This window comes from Manis javanica, chromosome 2 (assembly GCF_040802235.1).
Source record: "Manis javanica isolate MJ-LG chromosome 2, MJ_LKY, whole genome shotgun sequence".
NCBI lineage: Eukaryota > Metazoa > Chordata > Mammalia > Pholidota > Manidae > Manis > Manis javanica.
This window is the reverse complement of record NC_133157.1, coordinates 34,264,434-34,287,034: the sequence shown is the minus strand read 5'-3', so window position 1 is coordinate 34,287,034 and position 22,601 is coordinate 34,264,434. Positions and strand designations below refer to the sequence as shown.

General features: G+C 37.0%; 1 protein-coding gene across 1 annotated transcript in view; it reads left to right on the top strand.

The window, feature by feature from the left end:
- Positions 1-22,045, top strand: part of MELK (maternal embryonic leucine zipper kinase) — a 71,253-nt gene extending 49,208 nt beyond the window's left edge. The window contains exons 14-18 of the mRNA XM_036996532.2: positions 11,750-11,981; positions 14,641-14,737; positions 15,752-15,920; positions 19,279-19,382; positions 21,526-22,045. Of these exons, the coding sequence (XP_036852427.1) occupies positions 11,750-11,981; positions 14,641-14,737; positions 15,752-15,920; positions 19,279-19,382; positions 21,526-21,703 (780 nt within the window). The 3' untranslated portion in view covers positions 21,704-22,045. The remainder of the gene's footprint in view (positions 1-11,749; positions 11,982-14,640; positions 14,738-15,751; positions 15,921-19,278; positions 19,383-21,525) is intronic.
- Positions 22,046-22,601: the final 556 nt, after the last annotated feature.

Below are 22,601 nucleotides of genomic sequence, written 5' to 3'. Positions count from 1 at the left end.
AAATTACATTGATTTTAAGATTCACGTGGGAAAAATTGAAATCCAGACCCTCAATCTCCCAATCCATAAACACAGTACACCTTTTATAAGGTTTTAGTTCATTGTTTTTAATAAAGTTTTATAAATTTCTCTGTAAAGGTCTTACACATCTTTTATTAAGTTTGTTCCTAAGTACATTAAAAAAAAGCGGTATTGGGAATGGTAGTTTTTTTAAAACCATATTTTCCATTTGGTGCCTATGTATAGATAAGAAATTGATTTTTATGCACTGATCTTATATTCAACAATTTTCCTTAACACTTTTCAATTCTTATAATTTGTCTATATATTCTTTTGAGTATTCTAGGTAGAAAATGATGACAGTTTTGCTTTTTATCTTCCAATTCTTATGCCTTTAATATCTTTTTCTTTTATTGCTACACTTATTAGTCCTAGTGGCATAGCAAATACTCTGTTCTTCCAATTGTAAAAAAATGCTTCTTATATTTTATCATTAAATATGATGTTTGTTCTCTCTGTCTCTCTCCCTTCTGTTCCCTTCACCTTCTCCTTCCCCTCTCCCTCACCCTCCTTCTCTCCCTCCTCTTTATCATTCAGTCTCTCTCCTCTTTGCACCCCCAACCCTGTATTTTTCAGGTTAACATATTTTTCATCTAGCCCTGGTTTGCTAAGATTTGTTTAAAAGTCATGAATCTTGAATCTTGCATCATGAATAAAAATGAAAAAAAGGATTAGATAAAATTTGTCTGTTGAGATGATCATCTGGTTTTGTTCCTTCCATCTGTTAATACTGGATTAACATTGGATTAGAAGATTTGAAGTTAAACCAATCTTGCATTCTTTAGGCAAGCCCAGTTTGGTCATGCTACATTACTAGCTTTTTAATACATTTCTGGGTTTAGTTTACTAATATTTTGTCTAGGACTTTTGCCTCTATATTTTTAAGTGAGGTTAGCCTCTAACTTTCTTCCCAGATATAATTATCTGGGCTTGGAATATTTTTATGAGAAGCTAGTTAACTACTGATTCGTTTATTTTGTGTTTATAGGACTACACAGTCTTTCTGTTTCTTCTTGTCAGTTGTGCATTTTATCTTTAAAGTATTCATGTCATCCAAGTTTTAAGATGTATGGGCATAAAGTCAGTAGGAGGATACAATCTTGTTAATATCTACAGTGTCCATTTTTATGCCTCCCTTTTTCATTTCTAAAGTATATTGGTTTATATTTAGCTCTTTCATGTTTTGAATAAGTCTTGCCAGATTTTGTCAATTTTATTAATCTTTTCAAAGAACCAAATTTTGGTTCTGTTGGTTCTCCCTATTATATCTTTGTTTCTATTTTGTTACTTTCTGCTGTTGTCTGTTAGGTCAACCTTATTAAATTCTTACGTTAAATCTATGTCCATACTAATTTTTTGTCTTCTTGATCCATAAATTTGTTGCTTGACAATGAGATGTTGAAACTCTTCTAATGTGATGCTAGTTTATAATTTTCTCCTTATATTTGCTTTATATATATATATTTGAAGCTATATAATTAGCATCTAAGTTCAGAATTTTTATTCTGATGAATTAAACCTCTTATAATTTATACTGATCCTCTTTATTACTAGCAATGTTTTTCTCCTTGAAATCTATTTATTTCTCTGATAATAAGATAGCTACATTGATTTCATTTTTATTGTTATTTGATATGTATTTTTTCACCTTTTTCAACCTTTCATGCCTTTTGTATTTTAAGTTGTCTCTTTAAAACCACATAATGTAGCTAGATTTGCTATGCAAACTGAAAATCTTTAACTTTTGAGTTGAGAGTTTAATAAACTTACATTTATTTGGATGACTAATGTATTTATCATGTATCTGCCATCAGTGTTATCTACTTGTCCTACTTTTTCTGTAATTTTTCCTTTATTTCATGTTTTTTATGTTAATCCTCCCATTCCTTTAGTTTCCATTTTATTTTTATTCTTTTAATATATACCCTAAATTTTTAACATGCTACTTAATTTAACCAAATATAAGCTCAATCTGTATCATTACTTTTTTTCTAAATATATGAAGGCTCAGATTAGAACACTAATCTCTGATCCTCCCCTTCTAGATTCAATGCAATTTGCTATGGTATTTGCTATTCTAATTCTGCCTCCACTCATCATGACTAAACTATGGCTATCTAGGTATTTTTTAAAAAATTCCTTGAATAATTGCTGCTTTTTCATTGCCTCTGATATCTCTGGAATTCAGAATAGACATATATAGATCATCACACTTCATTTTCCATTCTTCTTAAATTCTGTCTTTTTTTTTTTTTTGAGAGGGCATCTCTTATATTTATTGATCAAGTAGTTGTTAAGGACAATAAAATTCTGTATAGGGGAGTCAATGCTCAATGCACAATCATTAATCCACCCCAAGCCTAATTCTCGTCAGTCTCCAATCTTCTGAAGCATAACGAACAAGTTCTTACATGGAGAACAAATTCTTACATAGTGAATAAGTTCTTACATGGTGAACAGTACAAGGGCAGTCATCACAGAAACTTTTGGTTTTGATCACGCATTATGAACTATAAACAATCAGGTCAAATATGAATATTCGTTTGATTTTTATACTTGATTTATATGTGGATACCACATTTCTCCCTTTATTATTATTATTGTTATTATTATTTTTAATAAAATGCTGAAGTGGTAGGTAGATGCAAGATAAAGGTAGAAAACATAGTTTAGTGTTGTAAGAGAGCAAATGTAGATGATCAGGTGTGTGCCTGTAGACTATCTGTTAATCCAAGCTAGACAAGGGCAACAAAACATCTACAGATGCAGAAGATTTCTCTCAAAACAGGGGGGGTGAGGTTCTAAGCCTCACCTCTGTTGATCCCCAATTTCTCACCTGATGGCCCCCCTGCGACTGTGCCTGTCTTAGGTTGTTCCTCCCTTGAGGAATCTTACCTGTCTCTGGCTAACCAGTCATCTTCCGGGGCCATACAGGGAAATGTAAAGTTGGTAAGTGAGAGAGAAGCCTTATTGTTTGAAAAGGTTAGTTTTTTACTTCTTTGCATATTTATGCCCTGTGGCTTCTATGCCCAGCATTTGTCTTGAGGTATCTTTACCACTTGGAAGAATTGTGATACACGGTAAATTCGATATGAGGCACGAATTCTGTTTAGTGGGGTTGTAATTAGGAAGGAAGAAGAAAAGCTATAGAAGTAGCAGGCAGAAGAATACATGGGAAGATTGATTATATCTTCTTGTAGAGTAACTTCAGCATGTATAGGTTTTAAACTACTAATTAAATTGCACACACACATTAACATAATAGGAGTACAGTTACATAACCGAAGCATACCTATAATTACCAGCCATCTCCAATGAAACCAAGAAAACCAGTTAGGCACCTTAGGCATTTGTGAAAACTTATTTATGATATGGTGGATATTGTCCAACTGAACTTGAACAGTCTGAGAGAAATCAGACAAATTAAAACAACCCATTCCTGGGGACTGTCCACATCCCATATGTTCTTTTAACAGTAAATAGTCTGTAGTTGTAAGATTTTGGAGCGCTACAATTTGCACTTCTCCTAATTCTTGGTTGAGTTCCAACAGTATAGATCCAGTCAAATTTGTTGTTTTACTGAAAGCACAGGCCAGCTTAGATATCTCCTTCTTCATTCCCATGGCAAGTCCAGGAACCGGTGGGATGAGTGCATCTACACCTGTAGCAGCGCGTGGATCTTTGTTGGGGTTTTCTGATGATCATCTTCTGGCATGAGTCTTCCAGAGAGTGCTGATGTTGGAAGTTCTTCTTCATATCGTATCTTAGTTCATTTTCTGGGTAGCCAAATTAGGCTTTGATCCTTTGTATAAACACAAACAAACCCTTTGCCTACACTTTTATATGCCCTTTATACCACTGTGTAGAACTCATTGGAGGTCACCACACAGGAAGTGCTTTTTTTTTTCTTTTTTAAGAGAAAGGAATATTATCAGAAAACTGTACCTCCATAGCCGATCATCTGACACCCATTAAGTGATCAAAATTAAGGATATTTAAAGTATGCATTAATCGTTGATTTACAGTTAGTTTTATCCTATCAAGGAGTAATCCCCCTTTTCTTTCTTTTTTTTTAATCTTTAATCTACACTTACATGAAGAATATTATGTTTACTAGGCTCTCCCCTATACCAGGTTCCCCCTGTAAACCACTTTACAGTCACTGTCCATCAGCATAGCAAAATGTTGTAGAATCACTACTTGTCTTCTCTGTGTTGTACAGCCCTCCCCTTTCTCCCTCCCCCACCAAGCATGCTAATCTTAATACCCCCTTTCTTCTTTCCCCCTCCTTATCCCTCCCTATCCACCCATCCTCCCCAGTCCCTTTCCCTTTGGTACCTGTTAGTCCATTTTTGGGTTCTGTAATTCTGCTGTTGTTTTGTTCCTTCAGTTTTTCCTTTGTTCTTATACTCCACAGATGAGTGAAATCATTTCGTATTTCTCTTTCTCCACTTGGCTTATTTCACTGAGCATAATACCCTCCAGCTCCATCCATGTTGCTGCAAATGGTAGGATTTGCCCTCTTCTTATGGCTGAGTAGTATTCCATTGTGTATATGTACCACATCTTCTTTATCCATTCATCTATCGATGGACATTTAGGTTGCTTCCAATTCTTGGCTATTGTAAATAGTACTGCAATAAACATAGGGGTGCATCTGTCTTTCTCAAACTTGATTGCTGCGTTCTTAGGGTAAATTCCTAGGAGTGGAATTCCTGGGTCAAATGGTAGGTCTGTTTTGAGCATTTTGATGAACCTCCATACTGCTTTCCACAATGGTTGAACTAATTTACATTCCCACCAGCAGTGTAGGAGGGTTCCCCTTTCTCCAGAGCCTCGCCAACATTTGTTGTTGTTTGTCTTTTGGATGGCAGCCATCCTTACTGGTGTGAGGTGATAAATCATTGTAGTTTTAATTTGCATTTCTCTGATAATTAGCAATGTGGAGCATCTTTTCATGTGTCTGTTGGCCATCTGTATTTCTTTTTTGGAGAACTGTCTGTTCAGTTCCTCTGCGCATTTTTTAATTGGATTATTTGCTTTTTGTTTGTTGAGGCATGTGAGCTCTTTATATATTTTGGACGTCAAGCCTTTATCAGATCTGTCATTTACAAATATATTCTCCCATACTGTAGGGTTCCTTTTTGTTCTATTGATGGTGTCTTTTGCTGTACAGAAGCTTTTCAGCTTAATATAGTCCCACTTGTTCATTTTTGCTCTTGTTTTCCTTGCCTGGGGAGATATGTTCAAGAAGAGGTCACTCATGTTTATGTCTAAGAGGTTTTTGCCTATGTTTTTTTCTAAGAGTTTTATGGTTTCATGACTTACATTCAGGTCTTTGATCCATTTTGAATTTACTTTTGTGTATGGGGTTAGACAATGGTCCAGTTTCATTCTCCTACATGTAGCTGTCCAGTTTTGCCAGCACCATCTGTTGAAGAGACTGTCATTTTGCCATTGTATGTCCATGGCTCCTTTATCATATATTAATTGACCATATATGTTTGGGTTAATGTCTGGAGTCTCTATTCTGTTCCACTGGTCTGTGGCTCTGTTCTTGTGCCAGTACCAAATTGTCTTGACTACTATGGCTTTGTAGTAGAGCTTGAAGTTGGGGAGTGAGATCCCCCCACTTTATTCTTCTTTCTCAGGATTGCTTTGGCTATTCAGGGTCTTTGGTGTTTCCATATGAATTTTTGAATTATTTGTTCCAATTCATTGAAGAGTGTTGCTGGTAATTTGATAGAGATTGCGTCAAATCTGTATATTGCTTTGGGCAGGATGGCCGTTTTGATGATATTAATTCTTCCTAGCCATGAGCATGGGATGAGTTTCCATTTGTTAGTGTCCCCTTTAATTTCTCTTAAGAGTGACGTGTAGTTTTCAGGGTATAGGTCTTTCACTTCTTTGATTAGATTTATTCCTAGGTATTTTATTCTTTTTGATGCAATTGTGAATGGAATTGTTTTCCTGATTTCTCTTTCTATTGGTTCATTGTTAGCGTATAGGAAAGCTACAGATTTCTGTGTGTTAATTTTGTATCCTGCAACTTTGCTGTATTCCGATATCAGTTCTAGTAGTTTTGGAGTGGAGTCTTTAGGGTTTTTTATGTACAATATCATATCATCTGCAAATAGTGACACTTTAACTTCTTCTTTACCAATCTGGATTCCTTGTATTTCTTTGTTTGTCTGATTGCCATGGCTAGGACCTCTAGTACTATGTTAAATAACAGTGGGGAGAGTGGGCATCCCTGTCTAGAACCCGATCTCAGAGGAAAAGATTTCAGCTTCTTGCTGTTCCGTATAATGTAGGCTGTTGGTTTATCATATATGGCCTTTATTATGTTGAGGCACTTGCCATCTATTCCCATTTTGCTGAGAGTTTTTATCATGAATGGATGTTGAATTTTGTCAAATGCTTTTTCAGCATCAATGGAGATGATCATGTGGTTTTTGTCTTTCTTTTTGTTGATGTAGTGGATAATGTTGATGGATTTTTGAATGTTGTACCATCCTTGCATCCCTGGGATGAATCCCACTTGGTCATGGTGTATGATCCTTTTGATATATTTTTGAATTCTGTTTGCTAATATTTTATTGAGTATTTTTGCATCTACATTCATCAGGGATAATGGTCTGTAATTTTCTTTTTTGGTGGGGTCTTTGCCTGGTTTTGGTATTAGGGTGATGTTGGCTTCATAGAATGAGTTTAGGAGTATTCCCTCCTCTTCTATTTTTTGGAACACTTTAAGGAGAATGGGTATTATGTCTTCTCTGTGTGTCTGATAAAATTCCGAGGTAAATCCGTCCGGCCCCGGGGTTTTGTTCTTGGGTAGTTTTTTGATTACCGTTTCAGTTTCTTTGCTCGTAATTGGTTTGTTTAACTGTTGTTTCTTACTTGGTCAGTCTTGGGAGTTATATTTTTCTAGGAAGTTGTCCATTTCTTCTAGGTTTTCCAGCTTGTTGGCATATAGGTTTTCATAGTAGTCTTTAATAATTCTTTGTATTTCTGTGGAGTCTGTCATGATTTTTCCATACTCATTTCTGATTCTGTTGATTTGTATTGATTCTCTTTTTCTCTTAATAAGTTTGGCTAGAGGCTTATCTATTTTGTTTATTTTCTCAAAGAACCAGCTCTTGTTTTCATTGATTTTTGCTATTGTTTTATTCTTCTCAATTTTGTTTATTTATTCTCTGATCTTTATTATGTCCCTCCTTCTGCTGACTTTAGGCCTCATTTGTTCTTCTTTTTCCAGTTTCGATAATTGTGATGTTAGAGTATTCATTGGGATTGTTCTTCTTTCTTCAAGTGTGCCTGGATCGCTATATACTTTCCTCTTAAGACTGCTTTTGCTGCGTCCCACAGAAGTTGGGGCTTTGTGTTGTTGTTGTCATTTGTTTCTATATATTCCTTGTTCTCTATTTTGATTTGTTCGTTGATCCATTGATTATTTAGTAGCATGTTGTTAAGCCTCCATATGTTTGTGAGCCTTTTTGTTTTCTTTGTAGAATTTATTTCTACTTTTATACCTTTGTGGTCTGAAAAATTGGTTGGTAGAATTTCAATATTTTGGAGTTTACTGAGGCTCTTTTTGTGGGCTAGTATGTGGTCTATTCTGCAGAATGTTCCATGTGCACTTGAGAAGAATGTATATCCTGTTGCTTTTGGATGTAGAGTTCTATAGATGTCTATTAGGTCCATCTGTTCTAGTGTGTTATTCAGTGCCTGTGTGTCCTTACTTATTTTCTGCCCGGTGGATCTATCCTTGGGGTGAGTGGTGTGTTGAAGTCTCCTAAGATGAATGCATTGTAGTCTATTTCCCTCTTTAGTTCTGTTATTATTTGCTTCACATATGCTGGTGCTCCTGTATTGGGTGCATATATATTTAGAATGGTTATATCCTCTTGTTGGACTGAGCCCTTTATCATTATGTAGTGTCCTTCTTTATCTCTTGTTACTTTCTTTGTTTTGAAGTCTATTGTGTCTGATATTAGTACTGCAACCCCTGCTTTCTTCTCACTGTTGTTTGCCTGAAATATGTTTTTCCATCCCTTGACTTTTAATCTATGCTTATCTTTGGGTTTAAGGTGAGTTTCTTGTAAGCAGCATATAGATGGGTCTTGCTTTTTTATCCATTCTATTACTCTGTGTCTTTTGATTGGTGCATTAAGTCCATTTACATTTAGGGTGACTATTGAGAGATATGTACTTATTGCCATTGCAGGCTTTAGATTCGTGGTTACCAAAGGTTCAAAGTTAGCTTCTTTAGTATCTTACTGCCTAACTTAGCTCACTTATTGAGCTGTTATATACACTGTCTGGAGATTCTTTTCTTCTCTCCCTTCTTATTCCTCCTCCTCCATTCTTCATATGTTGTGTGTTTTGTTCTGTGCTCTTTTTAGGGGTGCTCCCATTTAGAGCAGTCCCTGTAGGATGCCCTGTAGAGGTGGTTTGTGGGAAGCAAAATCCCTCAGCTTTTGCTTGTCTGGGAATTGTTTAATCCCGCCATCATATTTAAATGATAGTCATGCTGGATACAGTATCCTTGGTTCAAGGCCCTTCTGTTTCATTGCATTAAGTATATGATGCCATTCTCTTCTGGCCTGTAGGGTTTCTGTTGAGAAGTCTGATGTTAGCCTGATGGGTTTTCCTTTATAGGTGACCTTTTTCTCTCTAGCTGCCTTTAAAACTCTTTCCTTGTCCTTGATCCTTGCCATTTTAATTACTATGTGTCTTGGTGTTTCCTCCTTGGATCCTTTCTGTTGGGGGTTCTGTGTAATTCCATGGTCTGTTCGATTATTTCCTCCCCCAGTTTGGGGAAGTTTTCAGCAATTATTTCTTCAAAGAGACTTTCTATCCCTTTTCCTCTTTCTTCTTCTTCTGGTATCCCTATAATACGAATATTGTTCCTTTTGGCTTGGTCACATAGTTCTCTTAGTGTTCATTCCTGGAGATCCTTTTATCTCTCTCTATGTCAGCTTCTATACGTTCCTGTTCTCTGGCTTCTATTCCTTCAATGGCCTCTTGCATCTTATCCATTCTGCTTATAAATCCTTCCAGGGATTGTTTCACTTCTGTGATCTCCTTCCTGACATCTGTGATCTCCCTCCGGACTTCATCCCACTGCTCTTGCATTTTTCTCTGCATCTCATCCCATTGCTCTGGCATTTTTCTCTGCATCTCTGTCAGCATGTTCATGATTTTTATTTTGAATTCTTTTTCAGGAGGACTGGTTAGGTCTGTCTCCTTCTCAGGTGTTGTCTCTGTGATGTTTGCCTGTAGTTTTGTCTTTTCATGGTGATAGAGATAGTTTGCAGAGCTGGTACAAGTGACCGCTGGAATAGCTTCCCTTCTTGTTGGTTTGTGGCCTTCCTCTCTTTGGAGAATAGCGACCTCTAGTGGCTTGTGCTGTGCAGCTGTGCGCAGACAGGGCTTCTGCTACCTGCCCGTTTGCTATGGAGTTTATCTCCGCTGTTGCTGTGGGCGTGGCCTGGCTCCGGCTGCTTCTCCAAAATGGTGGAGCCCCGTTGGAGGGGGAGCAGCCAGGAGGCTATTTATCTCCGTAAGGCGCCTCTGTGCTCCCTGTTGCCCAGCGGGTTAGAGTGCCCAGAGATCCCCAGATTCCCTACCTCTGGACTAAGTGTCCTGCCCTGCCCCTTTAAGACTTCCAAAAAGCACTCTCCAAACCAAAACAACAACAGCAACAAAAAAAAAATAAAAAAATAAAAATTAAATAAATAATTTTTTTAAAAAAGCACATGATTTTCTTTGTCCTCAAGTGCCAGTCTCAGGCACCCGCTCACCGGTCTTGCTTCCCTGTTTCCCTAGTATTGGGGTCCCTGTCCCTTTAAGACTTCCAAAAAGTACTTGCAAAAAAAAAAAAAAAAGAGGAAGAAAAAAAATGGCCACTCCCATTTCTTTCTTCTCCAGCATCGGCCTCAGGCACCCTCTCACCAGTCCTGCCGCCTTGTTTCCCTAGTAGCCAGGACCCCACGCATGCACTGTGTCTGCGCTCTGGTCCGGATGGCTGGGGCTGGGTGTTCAGCAGTCCTAGGCTCCCTCTCCTTCCCTGCTGACTCCTCTCATCCTGCAGGGAGCTGGGGGGAGGGGCGCTCGGGTACTGCCAGGCTGGGGCTTGTATCTTACTCCCTTCACGAGGCGCTGGGTTCTCACAGGTGTGGATGTGGCCTGGATGTTGTCCTGTGTCCTCTTGGTCTCTATTTTAGGAAGAGTTGTCTTTGTTATATTTTCAGAGATATATGTGGTTTTGGGAGGAGATTTCTGCTGCTCTACTCATGCTGCCATCTTGGCTCCGCCTCCAAATACTGTCTTATATCCATATCTTTTCCTCTCTGTACTGTCTTCTGGATAATTTCTTCAGATTCATTTCCCATTCACCAATTCTTTTTTTCCATTTCTATCTAATCTCCTATTTGGCATGTCCATTGAGTTTTTTATTTTTATCATTTATTATTTCTAGGACTTTATTCTTTTTCAAAATCACTTTTAATATTTTTGGTAGTCTCTTTTTTTTCTCTTGTTTTCAATTTCTTTAATTATTTTTAAACATGAACACATTTATGTTCTTTATTTGCTAATTTAATAACTGACATTTTTTATGGGTTTAATTCTGTTATTTTTTTCTGCCGATTTTTGCTCATGGTGTCTGTGTCCTTTGAAATGTTTGTATAGTCTCATTTTTCTTAGAACTCTGTGGGTATTCTTTGAGGGCTTCGGTTGTCTCAGATTGAAGCTTTTCTTTCAGATAGGAACTGTGTTTGATTCTATCATGCTCCTGGGACCCAAGCAAGTTAGGACTACTTTAAATTAAATTCTAGGCTGAGATTTCTGGGACCATGTATGAATTTGGGTCCCAGCCTATGTGAAGACTGTCTTGTGGTTACTTAGAAATTATTATTACTTTTCTCTCCCAGAGCCAAGGCCAAGACAGATGCGTTTTCTTGCTGATGCCTTTGCAGGGCCGATTATATTTAATTCACCCGTTCGTTTCAGTTATAGCGCCACCTGGCTTTGCATGGGAGCTTTGGATCTAATATACAACCCTCGCCTAAGTCTAAGGCCTTCTTCCATGGCTGGTAAAAGCCATTATCTGAGATACACGTGGATAGTGCCCTTAGGGCAGTGGACAGTTTCAGCCTTGGCTGGATCTCTGGATTCATGCTGCTGTTTTTAGTTTGGCCTCTGAGGATTTGCCTTACTTTTTTACAAGCTCAGTCATAAATTCTAAAAGATTAAAAAGTAATTTTCTATGTAACATTTGTTAGAATATTTTAACATGGTTTTTCTGCCCTAATCATTGAAAAAACTTTTTTCTTTTGGTATATATTGGAGACAGACTATGGCTATCTAGGTATGGGAAGCAATTCTTAGGGATTTATTTGTAGCCTTTCTCAATATTGTCTAGGATCTGGGTATGTTTGATTGAACACTTGGTCTGAAGCATGTTGAAAATTATCTGGCAATAGAAGAGAGCAAAGTGATCTATGTGAACTATAGGGAACTGAATATACATTTTCAAATTTTCTGGTATTGCCAATAATATCCTTTTGATAGTATTTCATTTAAATAAAAATGGCGCAAGGTAATTTGCAAATGATGAAGGCATGTTGTAAAGAAATTAACTTTTCTTCTTCAGTGTGCTTTATTCAGGAACTTTTTTTTCCAGTTTGCCAAGCATTGTACAGAATCAAATGGTCTGGAATCTAAATCATTAACTCCAGTATTATGCAGAGCATCTGCCAATAAATTAAAGAACAAAGAGAATGTATATACTCCTAAGTCTGCTGTAAAGAATGAAGAGTGCTTTGTGTTTCCTGAACCAAGAACTCCAGTTAATAAGAACCAGCATAGAAGAGAAATTCTTGCTACACCAAATTGTTATACTACACCCTCTAAAGGTATTTGCTATGTGGCTTAAGCAGTGATAAAATACCTTCAAATTCCATTCTTCTTACCATGTTAACTAAACATATCTCAGGTCAGAAATGACTAGCATTGCTCTCAGGAATTTCTAGAAGACAAGCCAAGTTGCTTCTTACCACGCTATTTGCATTAGTTGAAATGAAAGTATATTAGTCAACTTCTAATTTTTCTTAAACGGTACTGTTTTTCTCTTTCACATATGTAAAGTTGAAATATAGCATCATAAAATATCAACACTGAAATGCAAATTAGCGCTTATTTAATTCTTTAATTCACCTGTTCGTTTCACTGCTGAAGACCCTGAGACTCAGAGGAGTGACTGGCCCAACGTCATATATCCAGGCTTAGACTTTGCTTGGCCCTTTGCCTCCACTCATCATGACTGAAGCTGAAGTCTCTGTTGAGCCCTTCTTACTCATGTGGATCTCTTATTCTGGTATCTGCTCCTGCTCTGCCCTGTTGTATTTTTGCCCCCTCCAGCAGGTGGTAAATCTGTGATGCCCTTCCAGGTATCTACATCTGTGTCCAGATATCACAGCTCTCTTGTTTCCCTTGGTTTCTTCCTCAGTTTAATCATCATCAATTACTTCAGCCAGTTCCTTTATGATACCTCAGTGTTCTGTTTGCTGGCCTCATCTAGACACACACTGTTTTGCCTCTCAAAAGTAGTGCCTAGAACCAAAGACCAGGTCTCAGCAGGGTAAGACAGGGACTGTTTTACGACTGTCTTACTCTGTGAGAGTAGAGGTTCTGCCCTCCATGGTTATTGCAGCATGGCATAATACCTAGTAGGGGCCCAGTGCCTGGTAGATAGTGGGAGACATATCTGTTGAATGGAGGAATGAATAGATTAGACAGAGACTGAAGGATTTTATTTACCGTGATCTAGTCTATGTCACTATTTAAAATGATCCCTAAACTTTATTAGCTTTTTTTTCTCAGCAGTTTTGACTTACTCTTGTTCTGTGTTAAGACCCTCATGAGCTCAAACTCTGAAATATTGCCTTGTGAACTTTGCTAAACCACGTCCTGCCACTGCGCTTCCAGTTTCTAATGGGGCTGATAGCCAGGTCCAGAGGTTCTCTGCTTGTACCTTCTTATGCATAATACTAAAAAATATTTAAGAAAATATATGTCTTATACATAATATAAAGCTATTATGAAAGACTTTGTCAGAATATTTGCTGGGAGTCCTATTACCATGTTAATGGCACTCTCCAGTTCAAACAGCACTTTGCCCAGAATTGTGAGGCTCATTTGGTGTAACATATTTTCTGTGTCTGCCTGTGGTTGTAGGAGGCTCAGTGAGATAACATTTGCACATAACAGGAGCTCAGTAGTAGCTCTCTTGCATCTTTTCCCAACAAGGGGGGTGTTTCTTTCTCTTCTGTTATTTCTCTTACAGCGTCCTTTGTGAGTCAGGGGTGGGACAGGACTTTAGGACTGTTTTTTGAGCCTTTGATGTTAATAGTCCCTTCTATTATTGATAATTTTTACTTCTTATGTAATTCTGAATGTTTTAAGCTATGGATAATTCAGAATTTTTAATCTTAAGGTATCATCAGTTTATATATCTTGTCCCTGTGATATTGTGTTGGTCAAAAGCTATTATAGGCCATTTTTCTTTAAACATAAGAGCCTCTATGGGAGCAAATGGCTGAAGCCCCTACTGATAGCTTCCATTAGTGCCCTGTATTTTACTTTCACTTTGAGTCACTTTTGACATAAGCGTTAATTTCACTTTTCTGAATCTTGAACTGTCCAGTCAGTGACAATCTGTTGAATGTTAACTATGGGTAGTAGTAGATACGCTCACTGTACAAAGATGAAAACTGTTCTCACAGACATTGTTGGTTGGTCTTATTTTCTTGTTCTTTGTGGAACCAGTGAGAATAGTGCTCAAGTCATAAACTGAACAAATCCCCGATCTCTTGTTAAAAACTTGATAATATATATTTATTACAAAGTGAATATTATTATCTCAAAAAGGTATATGATGTATGACGTTTAGATTCTGACAAAAAGTTGACTAATCAGTGGTAACCAGATACTTGTTACTGCAAATTTGTCACAGACTATCCGGAATACAAATACCCTCCTGGAATAAAACACAGAATTCTGGAATAGAGAATATAAAAATAACCAAAGTTCATACCTTTTAATAACTTTTGTGATGCTTTCACAGGAGACTGTTCTCTTTGCCAAACAGAAATTGAATAGGGCTATGAATTGAATTAACACCTCTCAATACTATTTCAATTAAAGGCATAAATTGGGTCTTTGTATAAATACAGATTGACTTTTATTTTTTAGAAAAGAGAATCAGCAACCATGAATATTAGATTTACATGAGCTATTTAGATTTGTCACATGATACTTATAATAAAATCATACCCATAGCCTCAGTTTTGCAATGAAGAAAAAGCAGAGCCACACATGCAAAGCAAAATTATTATTTTTTATAATAAATCACATGAGAATATTTCTTTAAAGAATTAGAGCTGTAACAATACTGGCCAAGTGATTACAGTATGTTTGAGTCAATGAATGTGGTGATGTATGCATTACTGATAGAAATTTTGAAACCACAGTATCTTGGCTACACATGGTTTGTGTTTGCTGTTTTTCTAATAGGTAGGAACCAGGGCCTGAAGGAAACCCCAATTAAAATGCCAGTAAATTCAGCAAGAACAGAGAAGTTAAAGACAGGTGTTATTAGCCCTGAGAGGCGGTAAGTGTTCTGTTTTTTAGACTCTTTGATCTTTAGTATATGTAACCAGATTTCCTTTTTCATGTAAACCTGATTTAGGTAAAGCATCATTTAGATTCTATCAGATTCTATAGGAATGTCTGTCTGAAGTCAGTCTGGGACTGATCTGGGGCTGTTGCCGCTGCTTCCTTACTGTCAAATTCATCAGTAGTAGGACTGGCACCTTAACTTAAAATACAGCAACTGGGAAGGCAGTGGCCCTGGCCGCAGCAGCCACGGGGTTCTCTCCCTGAGGCCCATCTTTCCCCACTCTTTGGCCAATAAAATACAGACATTCACTAACAGATAGCAGCGCTCAAATAGTGAAGATATTAAAGGGTGTTTCAAAGAAACCCGTTTCTATTGTATGAACAGTTCTGTGGCATAAGTGACTCTTCATTGTCTTTTTTTTTTTTTTTACTAAGTTATTGTTGGCATACAATCTTATACCTTCATTGTCTTATATAGCTATTCTTTAAGGCAGGATCTGTTTTGAGGACAGTTGAGGGAATTGGAATGTGAACTAGATATTAAATGATACTATGGCATTATTATTAATCTTCATGTCATAATGATATTGTGGTTATATAGGAAAATGTCCTCATTCATTGGCAATGTATGCTGAAGTGTTTCAGAGTGAAGTATTGTGGTATCTTCAGATGGGTTATTTTCAGATAGTTCAGCAAAAATGTACATATATTTAATGTATTTACTGTCTATATATGTAGGGAAAGCAAATGTGGCAAAATATTGATAATTGTTGAGTCTAAGAGGATATATGGGTGTTCATTGTGCCATTCATTCGATTTTTTGTCTATTTGACATTTTTTAAAAAAGGTAGGGGAGAATAGTTTTGCCAAGTGGCAGCTGGCTGTGGGGGACAAGGGTGGTTGCATGCCAGTGAGGGGGCTTCGTGTGAACGGGACAGAAATGTGGCCTGTGAGGCCCCAGCAGGTGGGAGGCCCACCTCCCCTCATGGGCTGGTTTCTTTTTAAGGTGTCGCTCAGTGGAATTGGACCTCAACCAGGCACATGTAGAGGATACTCCAAAGAGAAAAGGAACCAAAGTGTTTGGGAGCCTCGAAAGGGGTTTGGATAAGGTCATCACTGTGCTTACCAGGAGCAAAAGGAGGGGCTCTGCCAAAGACGGGCCCAGGAGGCTAAAGGTAAGCAGGCTGGAGTTCTTAAATATGGATCTCAGCTGACTGCTGATGACTTTTTTTTTTCCAAAAAAGAGCTAACTAAAAAATTAATAATGTCTATTTACTTATTCACTCATTTGGTTAATAAGTCATTTTGAGCACCTAAAATATGCAGAGAACGGTGTAATGGGCTTTGAGAATGCAGATAAATTAGATAGTAGCTCCTTTCAAGGAACAAATAGTTAATTCAGATATTCAAGTTCTCAGGGGTAGTAACATGGAGGTGGGGACTCCTCTGGCATATATGGGGACCTGTGGGCTGCTTTATGGATGGGGACTTGCCCAGTTGTCTTATCACTGGCACATAGAAGAGCCCAACACGTGGGTGCTGTGGTAGCCCTCATGAAATATTTGAATGTGTCAGAAGTTAATTTGAACTTTGAGTGTGGTGGATGTGGAGAAAATAGTGAGCATCAGACTGAAAGGGTAGGCTGGGAGGTCCTCACAGGCCTGGCTCGGAGGTTTGGGCCATATTTGATGGACCTTTTATGCTTTGAGAGTTTTAATGTGTCAGTAATGTGGACAATATATTTGGTGGGAAAAGGAAAGGAGAAAGAAGTTATTAGTAGATCTAAAATACTTCTTACACTCTTGGATCCTCTCTGAGCATTCATTCACGTATCTAGTTTTTTGTTTGGGGGAATAAAGAGGTAAAGGGAAGAATAAGACAGAGCCCATGTCCTTGAGGTATTCACTGAGTGGCAGTGAGAACAGGCTGGGGTGTTGCTCTGACAGGCTGGGTTCATTGCTGTAATAAACACATGTTCTAAGCCATGTGGGGCCAGAGGAGGAAGGAGAGGGTATAGTGTTCCCACGACTTGGCAACCAGGTCTGTGTTTAGCTTTTGCACCGAGACTCATTTTGAACAAATCTAGGGAGGTTTTGGGGGTAGGAAAATGCTGAGCTCTTGAGCAGAAGCATGATCCAGGAGATACTTTTGAGATCCCAGTTATGCCCTGTTCTAAAGTGGAAGAAGATAGGACTTATCCATTAGTATTTGTTGCCTTGCTGAACTTAACATTTTTTACTGGGAAGTTTTATGTTTCATGTGGCTGTTTATTAGGCACATTTTATCCTTTTATTCTAAGATTTCTCTAGTTGCAGACACAGCAAATATTCCAAACCTTGACACTGGGATTAAGAAAAACCACAGTGCTACTTCCCTAAATAACATTAAATGAAGAAAATTAAGGAAACGTGTACAATTATATACATTACTGAGAAGCTAAGCAGTTATCAAATACTGATTAATATTCCACAAACATTCACCTATATGATTGTTTGGAACCTGAACACATTTTTCAGTAGGAACTGCTGTGATATTAGTTGGCTAAGTATCCCCGAGTACTTCCAGGACATAGGAAAAACCCCACAAGATTGGGATGAGAAGACTCAGGTTCTAGCCCCAACTTTGTACTGTGTTGCTTGGATGAGTCCTTTTATCCCTAACTTCCTCAATGTCTTTATTTGTAAAAACCAGAGATAATGTCTATCCTGGCAACTTCAGAGGTCTGGGACATATAAACAGGACTGTCTATAGGAGATGCAACCTTGCATCTGAAATGCTTCATTAAAGTCAGGTGTCCCAGTGTCAAGTGTCATTACTCTTATTATCCATGTGAGCATTTTAACCCCATTGTGGTAGAACCACAGTCCCAGTTAGCACAAACCTAAGATCTAAAACTTGACCTAATTTTGGATCTGTGGCCCTTTTAAATGCTTGAAGTTTTTTCTGAAATGCAGGACTTGCTTTAGGAAATTAGTCTCACTTTTTTCCACTTAATTCTTACATTAAAAAATTAGAACCTTACAGAAAAGTTAACAGGATGGTACAAAGAACACCTTAGTTTTTTTAAGACAGCAAATCATATGTAGTTAAGCCCTCTTTTAGGAAGCAATCTATAAAAATCTGAAATTTAAATAGATAAATTAGGACTAATTCTTTTTTTACAAAAAAGAATCACTTAAATTATTATTGGGAAGTGTTCCATTTATTTATTATTTTGACAAAACCAGTTTAGTTTTGGGAAAAGAGCCTGCTGGGCACCCAGCAGATAGAGGGTCCATTGTGTCTGAGCCACTTGTTCCTTGTCTAATGCGAAGCTGGGTCCCCAAACTGACCATTTAACACCCATCTTCATATCGGCACATTAGTGTACCATCTGCACTGTTGTGTACCTGGTATTTTCTTTATATGACTCTTTTTTTAAAAACATATTTATAGAGATAAAAATTGTTATAAATAAACTGCACATATTAAGAATGTATACTTAGTATACTTTGCATTATATAGACACCCATGAAGCCATCACCACAATCAGCATGAGTAACTTCTTTCAAACTTAAACTTATTTAAAAATAAACTATTTATTATTAGTTTCTGCTAGTTATATTTTTCTAAATAAGATTGGAACAAATATCTCAATATTAACATAAGAATATTAATCCATGTGCCACCCAGAGTCAGATATCTCCAGTGACAGTTTATGTCACACTTTGGGAAATCCTACCTTAGGAAATGTAGGTCTCTTCTTTGGGCTACAAGTTCTTACTGGAAAAGGAAGGTAGTTGGGGGTTTTCCAACCTCAACACCCTCTTATTTATAAAAGAATAGAAATCTGAAAGACAGAAATTACAATTTTGTTGATAGTGAAGGTACTACTACGGGGTAGTGGTTTTTGTCTGTTTCTAGGACCTATTAAAACAATGCCTGACACATAGTAAATATTTAACAAATGGTTGTTGAATGAATGATGGATGGATACCAATTAGGAATGACATTATCTCTGAGAATTATGCTTTCAGTGAGAAAACAGTAACTTGGCATTAGTTATTTAAAGGAATACTTGTTACATTTGTTCTGTCATGAAATTGTCATAGAATCAGCTTGTGGCAATCTATAATATTGTTTAAATAATCAAGAAAGCTTAAGAAAACATTCAACTATATACAAAGCAGATTTTCTAGGGCATTTGTTTCATCTTCCTACAGTTTGCATTTCAGGGCTGTTTACATATCTGTCACAGCATAGGAAGGGAGAAACAGGTAAAGCTCAAACAGATGCTATTTAATGTTTATTTCTCTAAAAAGATTAGTAGGAGAAAAAGATGAAAGTACGAAAAGGGTATGATTTCTCCGCACTTCCCAGTGCCATCTTACTCCAACTTGCCAGTAGTTGGTTGTAAATTCTTTTAGTGGATTTCTTGAAATAGTTGCATTTGAAATGAGGCTGTACTGGGGAGTTTGGGATCTCTACATCAGGTAGGATGGTCTTTGTGTTCATGTCAAGATTTACTTCTCACCCCTGCTTTTTCTTTTTAAGCTTCACTATAATGTGACTACAACCAGATTAGTGAATCCAGATCAGCTCTTGAATGAAATAATGTCTATTCTTCCAAAGAAACATGTTGACTTTGTACAAAAAGGGTAAGAAGCACATTTCCGGGGTGTTGCCTTTATTACTTGATACCTTTTGAGCTTTGAGAAAACATGGGTTGATTCCCCCCTCCTCTTTTTAATTAATTAATTAATTAAATTTTTTTTTAGGAGAGCAAGGCAGAGGTTTTTATTTAGAGAGAAAGCGAGAGGACAGAGCTCCAGGCTCAGGCCAGGAGGGGACAAGAGAGCTCCCCCCTCCACTTTTTAAAAAATGTCTTTCACACCTCATTCTCAAAAAAGCTTTTATGGTAGTGTCAACATTCACAATGTAGTCTCTTTTGTTTTACATGGCCTTCAAAGTGCACATCTTCTTTATAATCATATTTATAAATTATAATCTAAATTTATGAGAACTCTCAAACAAATCAAGGATTTACATAGAATCCTTCTCTTTATGACTTGCTGTTTGACAGGACTGGGTTTTTGGCATGTTCGAAGTTACTTCACCTTAGCTTTTTCCCACTGCAGTGGAGCTGCCATCAGAGCCTCCTGGGTTATGATCTCATAGTCTGAATAGTTACCCAAGCATTTCCACTCAGTTACGTTTCTTTACAATTTCATTATTAAAGTAGCTAAAAAGAGCTACTGATAGCTTTTCCAAAAACATTTACATAGAATAGTCAATATAGAGTAAAATTTTAAGAAACAATCTTTTGCAAAAGCAATTCTACTTTCCACTAACTATAGATGGTGGCAAGCAAACACCAACCCTGGTTTTCTTCTTTAGATGTCATTACAACACTTCTGACTCAATATGACCTGTTCTTCATGATTGGGGTTTATCAGTAGTTCCAGAAGCTCTAGCCAAATTTGTATCAGAAAGCTTTCAGTAATCTTTTCTTCAGCATATGATCTCTATCAGATCACCAACTGGCTGTTAACCAGCATTTGTTCTTCTAACTTCCTAATCAACCAGAAGGTCTCTGCCTTGATCCTTTTTTTTTCTTTTTTGCCTTCTCTATGACAAAGCAGACACCAAAAGCTAAGTTTTTCAGTGGTGTGATGTTACTAATCTCAGTGATCTTGCATTATTACCTTTTTCCAATCAGGAAGAATTAGTTTTTATCTTTCATGTGACTAAATGCCCTGTCTTTCTTCTTCCCATCAGGACCCTTAACTTCAGTGCATGCCTTTTGGCATTTATGATATTAACTGCTTATTTTTAAGAGATCCAACCCCAAAAAAGATAGCTGAATTAGTAAGAAAAAAAGAATGGTATTTTGTGAAACCTCTAATCTATAACAGATAAAGTATCATCTCCACACTTATGCAGAACAGTGCCTAATCATGTGCCGCTAAATATTTTCTAGCTGAAATTTAAAATCGATCCTATTATTTAATGTTTGTTTTAATAGATGATCAGTAAGACAAAGCTAAAATATAATATAAACTAGTTTAAAAGTTTGATTTACATGAATCCAATTTATGCAACTTTTCAGGAGCATACCTATTTCTTAAGATGTACTTAGGCTTCATTTAGACCAGGCTTTTCTATGATCAGAGTTGTTAATGTGGCAGTTCTAATTAAATATGCCATATGTTTCAACCATGGGACTGTATATCTCTGTGAGCTTTCTTTTATAATTCTGCCATAAAGTGTTGTAACGATCACAATGTCTTATTACTATTAGAAAAAAAACTCAAAAACATGCATCCTTCTGACACGCTGGTGCCTTCAGTTTTATTTCTATGAAAGACAGAAGTTTCTGATGAGGTATACACAAAAAATATTCTTAATCTTCCCTGTAAACATTGTGGAAATGGCCTAATGTTCACGGATTACACTGTTGAAAGAGTTGCATAAAGGATGCCAGAAGATTTCCTAAACATGAATGGCATGTATAGCTATGAAAGAAGGGCTTTTCTTTGGAGTGAGGGAGAATTCTGGAAAAGCCTTTTCATCTGCGTTCTTTCTTTGGATCCTAGTTCAGCTTTTGGGAAAACACCAGTCATAGTCTATCACTAAAACATAGCTGAGGTCATTTGGAAACTGTAAGTAATAATATATTGCTTGGTATGAAATAATGGTTCATTTTCTCCACTAGTCTCCTAGAGGCTTAGAAATCTCTTGTTTTATACAGAATATTCATGGTTTTCCCTACTAATTGGCTTCTTATCTTGTTTTTCACAGCTATACACTGAAGTGTCAAACGCAGTCAGATTTTGGTAAAGTGACAATGCAGTTTGAACTAGAAGTGTGCCAGCTTCAAAAACCTGATGTGGTGGGTATCAGGAGGCAGCGGCTTAAGGGTGATGCCTGGGTTTACAAGAGATTAGTGGAAGACATTCTGTCTAGCTGCAAGGTATAACTGATGGAGGGTTTCCATCCTGCTGGATGAGTGTGGGTGCGGTACAGCCTACGTGGAGACGGAGTGATTGGTTTGATTTTTAAAGTCTTCTGGAACTACACACTTGTTTCTAAAGAGCTCTCTTAAAGACCAATATCTTTTTGTTTTTAAACAAAAGATACTATTTCGTGGATGAATCTAAGGGAAGCCCATCTGTCATTATCTGTTACTGTCCTTTTTAATCATGTGGCTTGTATATTAATAACTGTTGGCTTTCCTAGATTCACTTCTGTATGTGAATGTAAGCTCTTAACTTTATCTTATTTTAATGTGTAATTTCTTTATGAAATAAAACCATTTGTGAATATAGCAGTCTTCTCTTCTTTGTATTTGATTTTGATCCAAATAAAGCCTCAAATGACTCCCTGACTATTAAGTAGAGACTATTTGGAGTATGTTTTATCTGTTATCAAATATGCCTTGGGCAGAAAAACAGATAAGAATTCATTTGCATAATTTTTTCTTGTCTCTGATTTAAGTAGGATTTATTGAGATCGTTAACTAAGTCACAGCTGTGGTTACCAGAGTTAAACAACACATTTAATATGTTGAATAAAAGAGTATTGACTTCAGTAACTGTGTTCGGTTAAAAATGATAAGTATCTAAACTCTGAACCCCCATGATATATTACGTTATGGTAATTTTCCTTAAGTCTCAAATGTTGGCCCCAAATTTGTATTTTTATTTCATTTTATTCATCTCTAAAGGCCAGCACTCAAATTATATTTGTATGGATTTTACCAGTTAAACTAGTTGGAGAAACAATAGCACTATTTCTAGTCTATAGTGAGGGAGTGTTTTGTCATTCATTTATTCAATAAGCATTTACCAAGTGCTTACAAGCATTAGGTCCTAGGG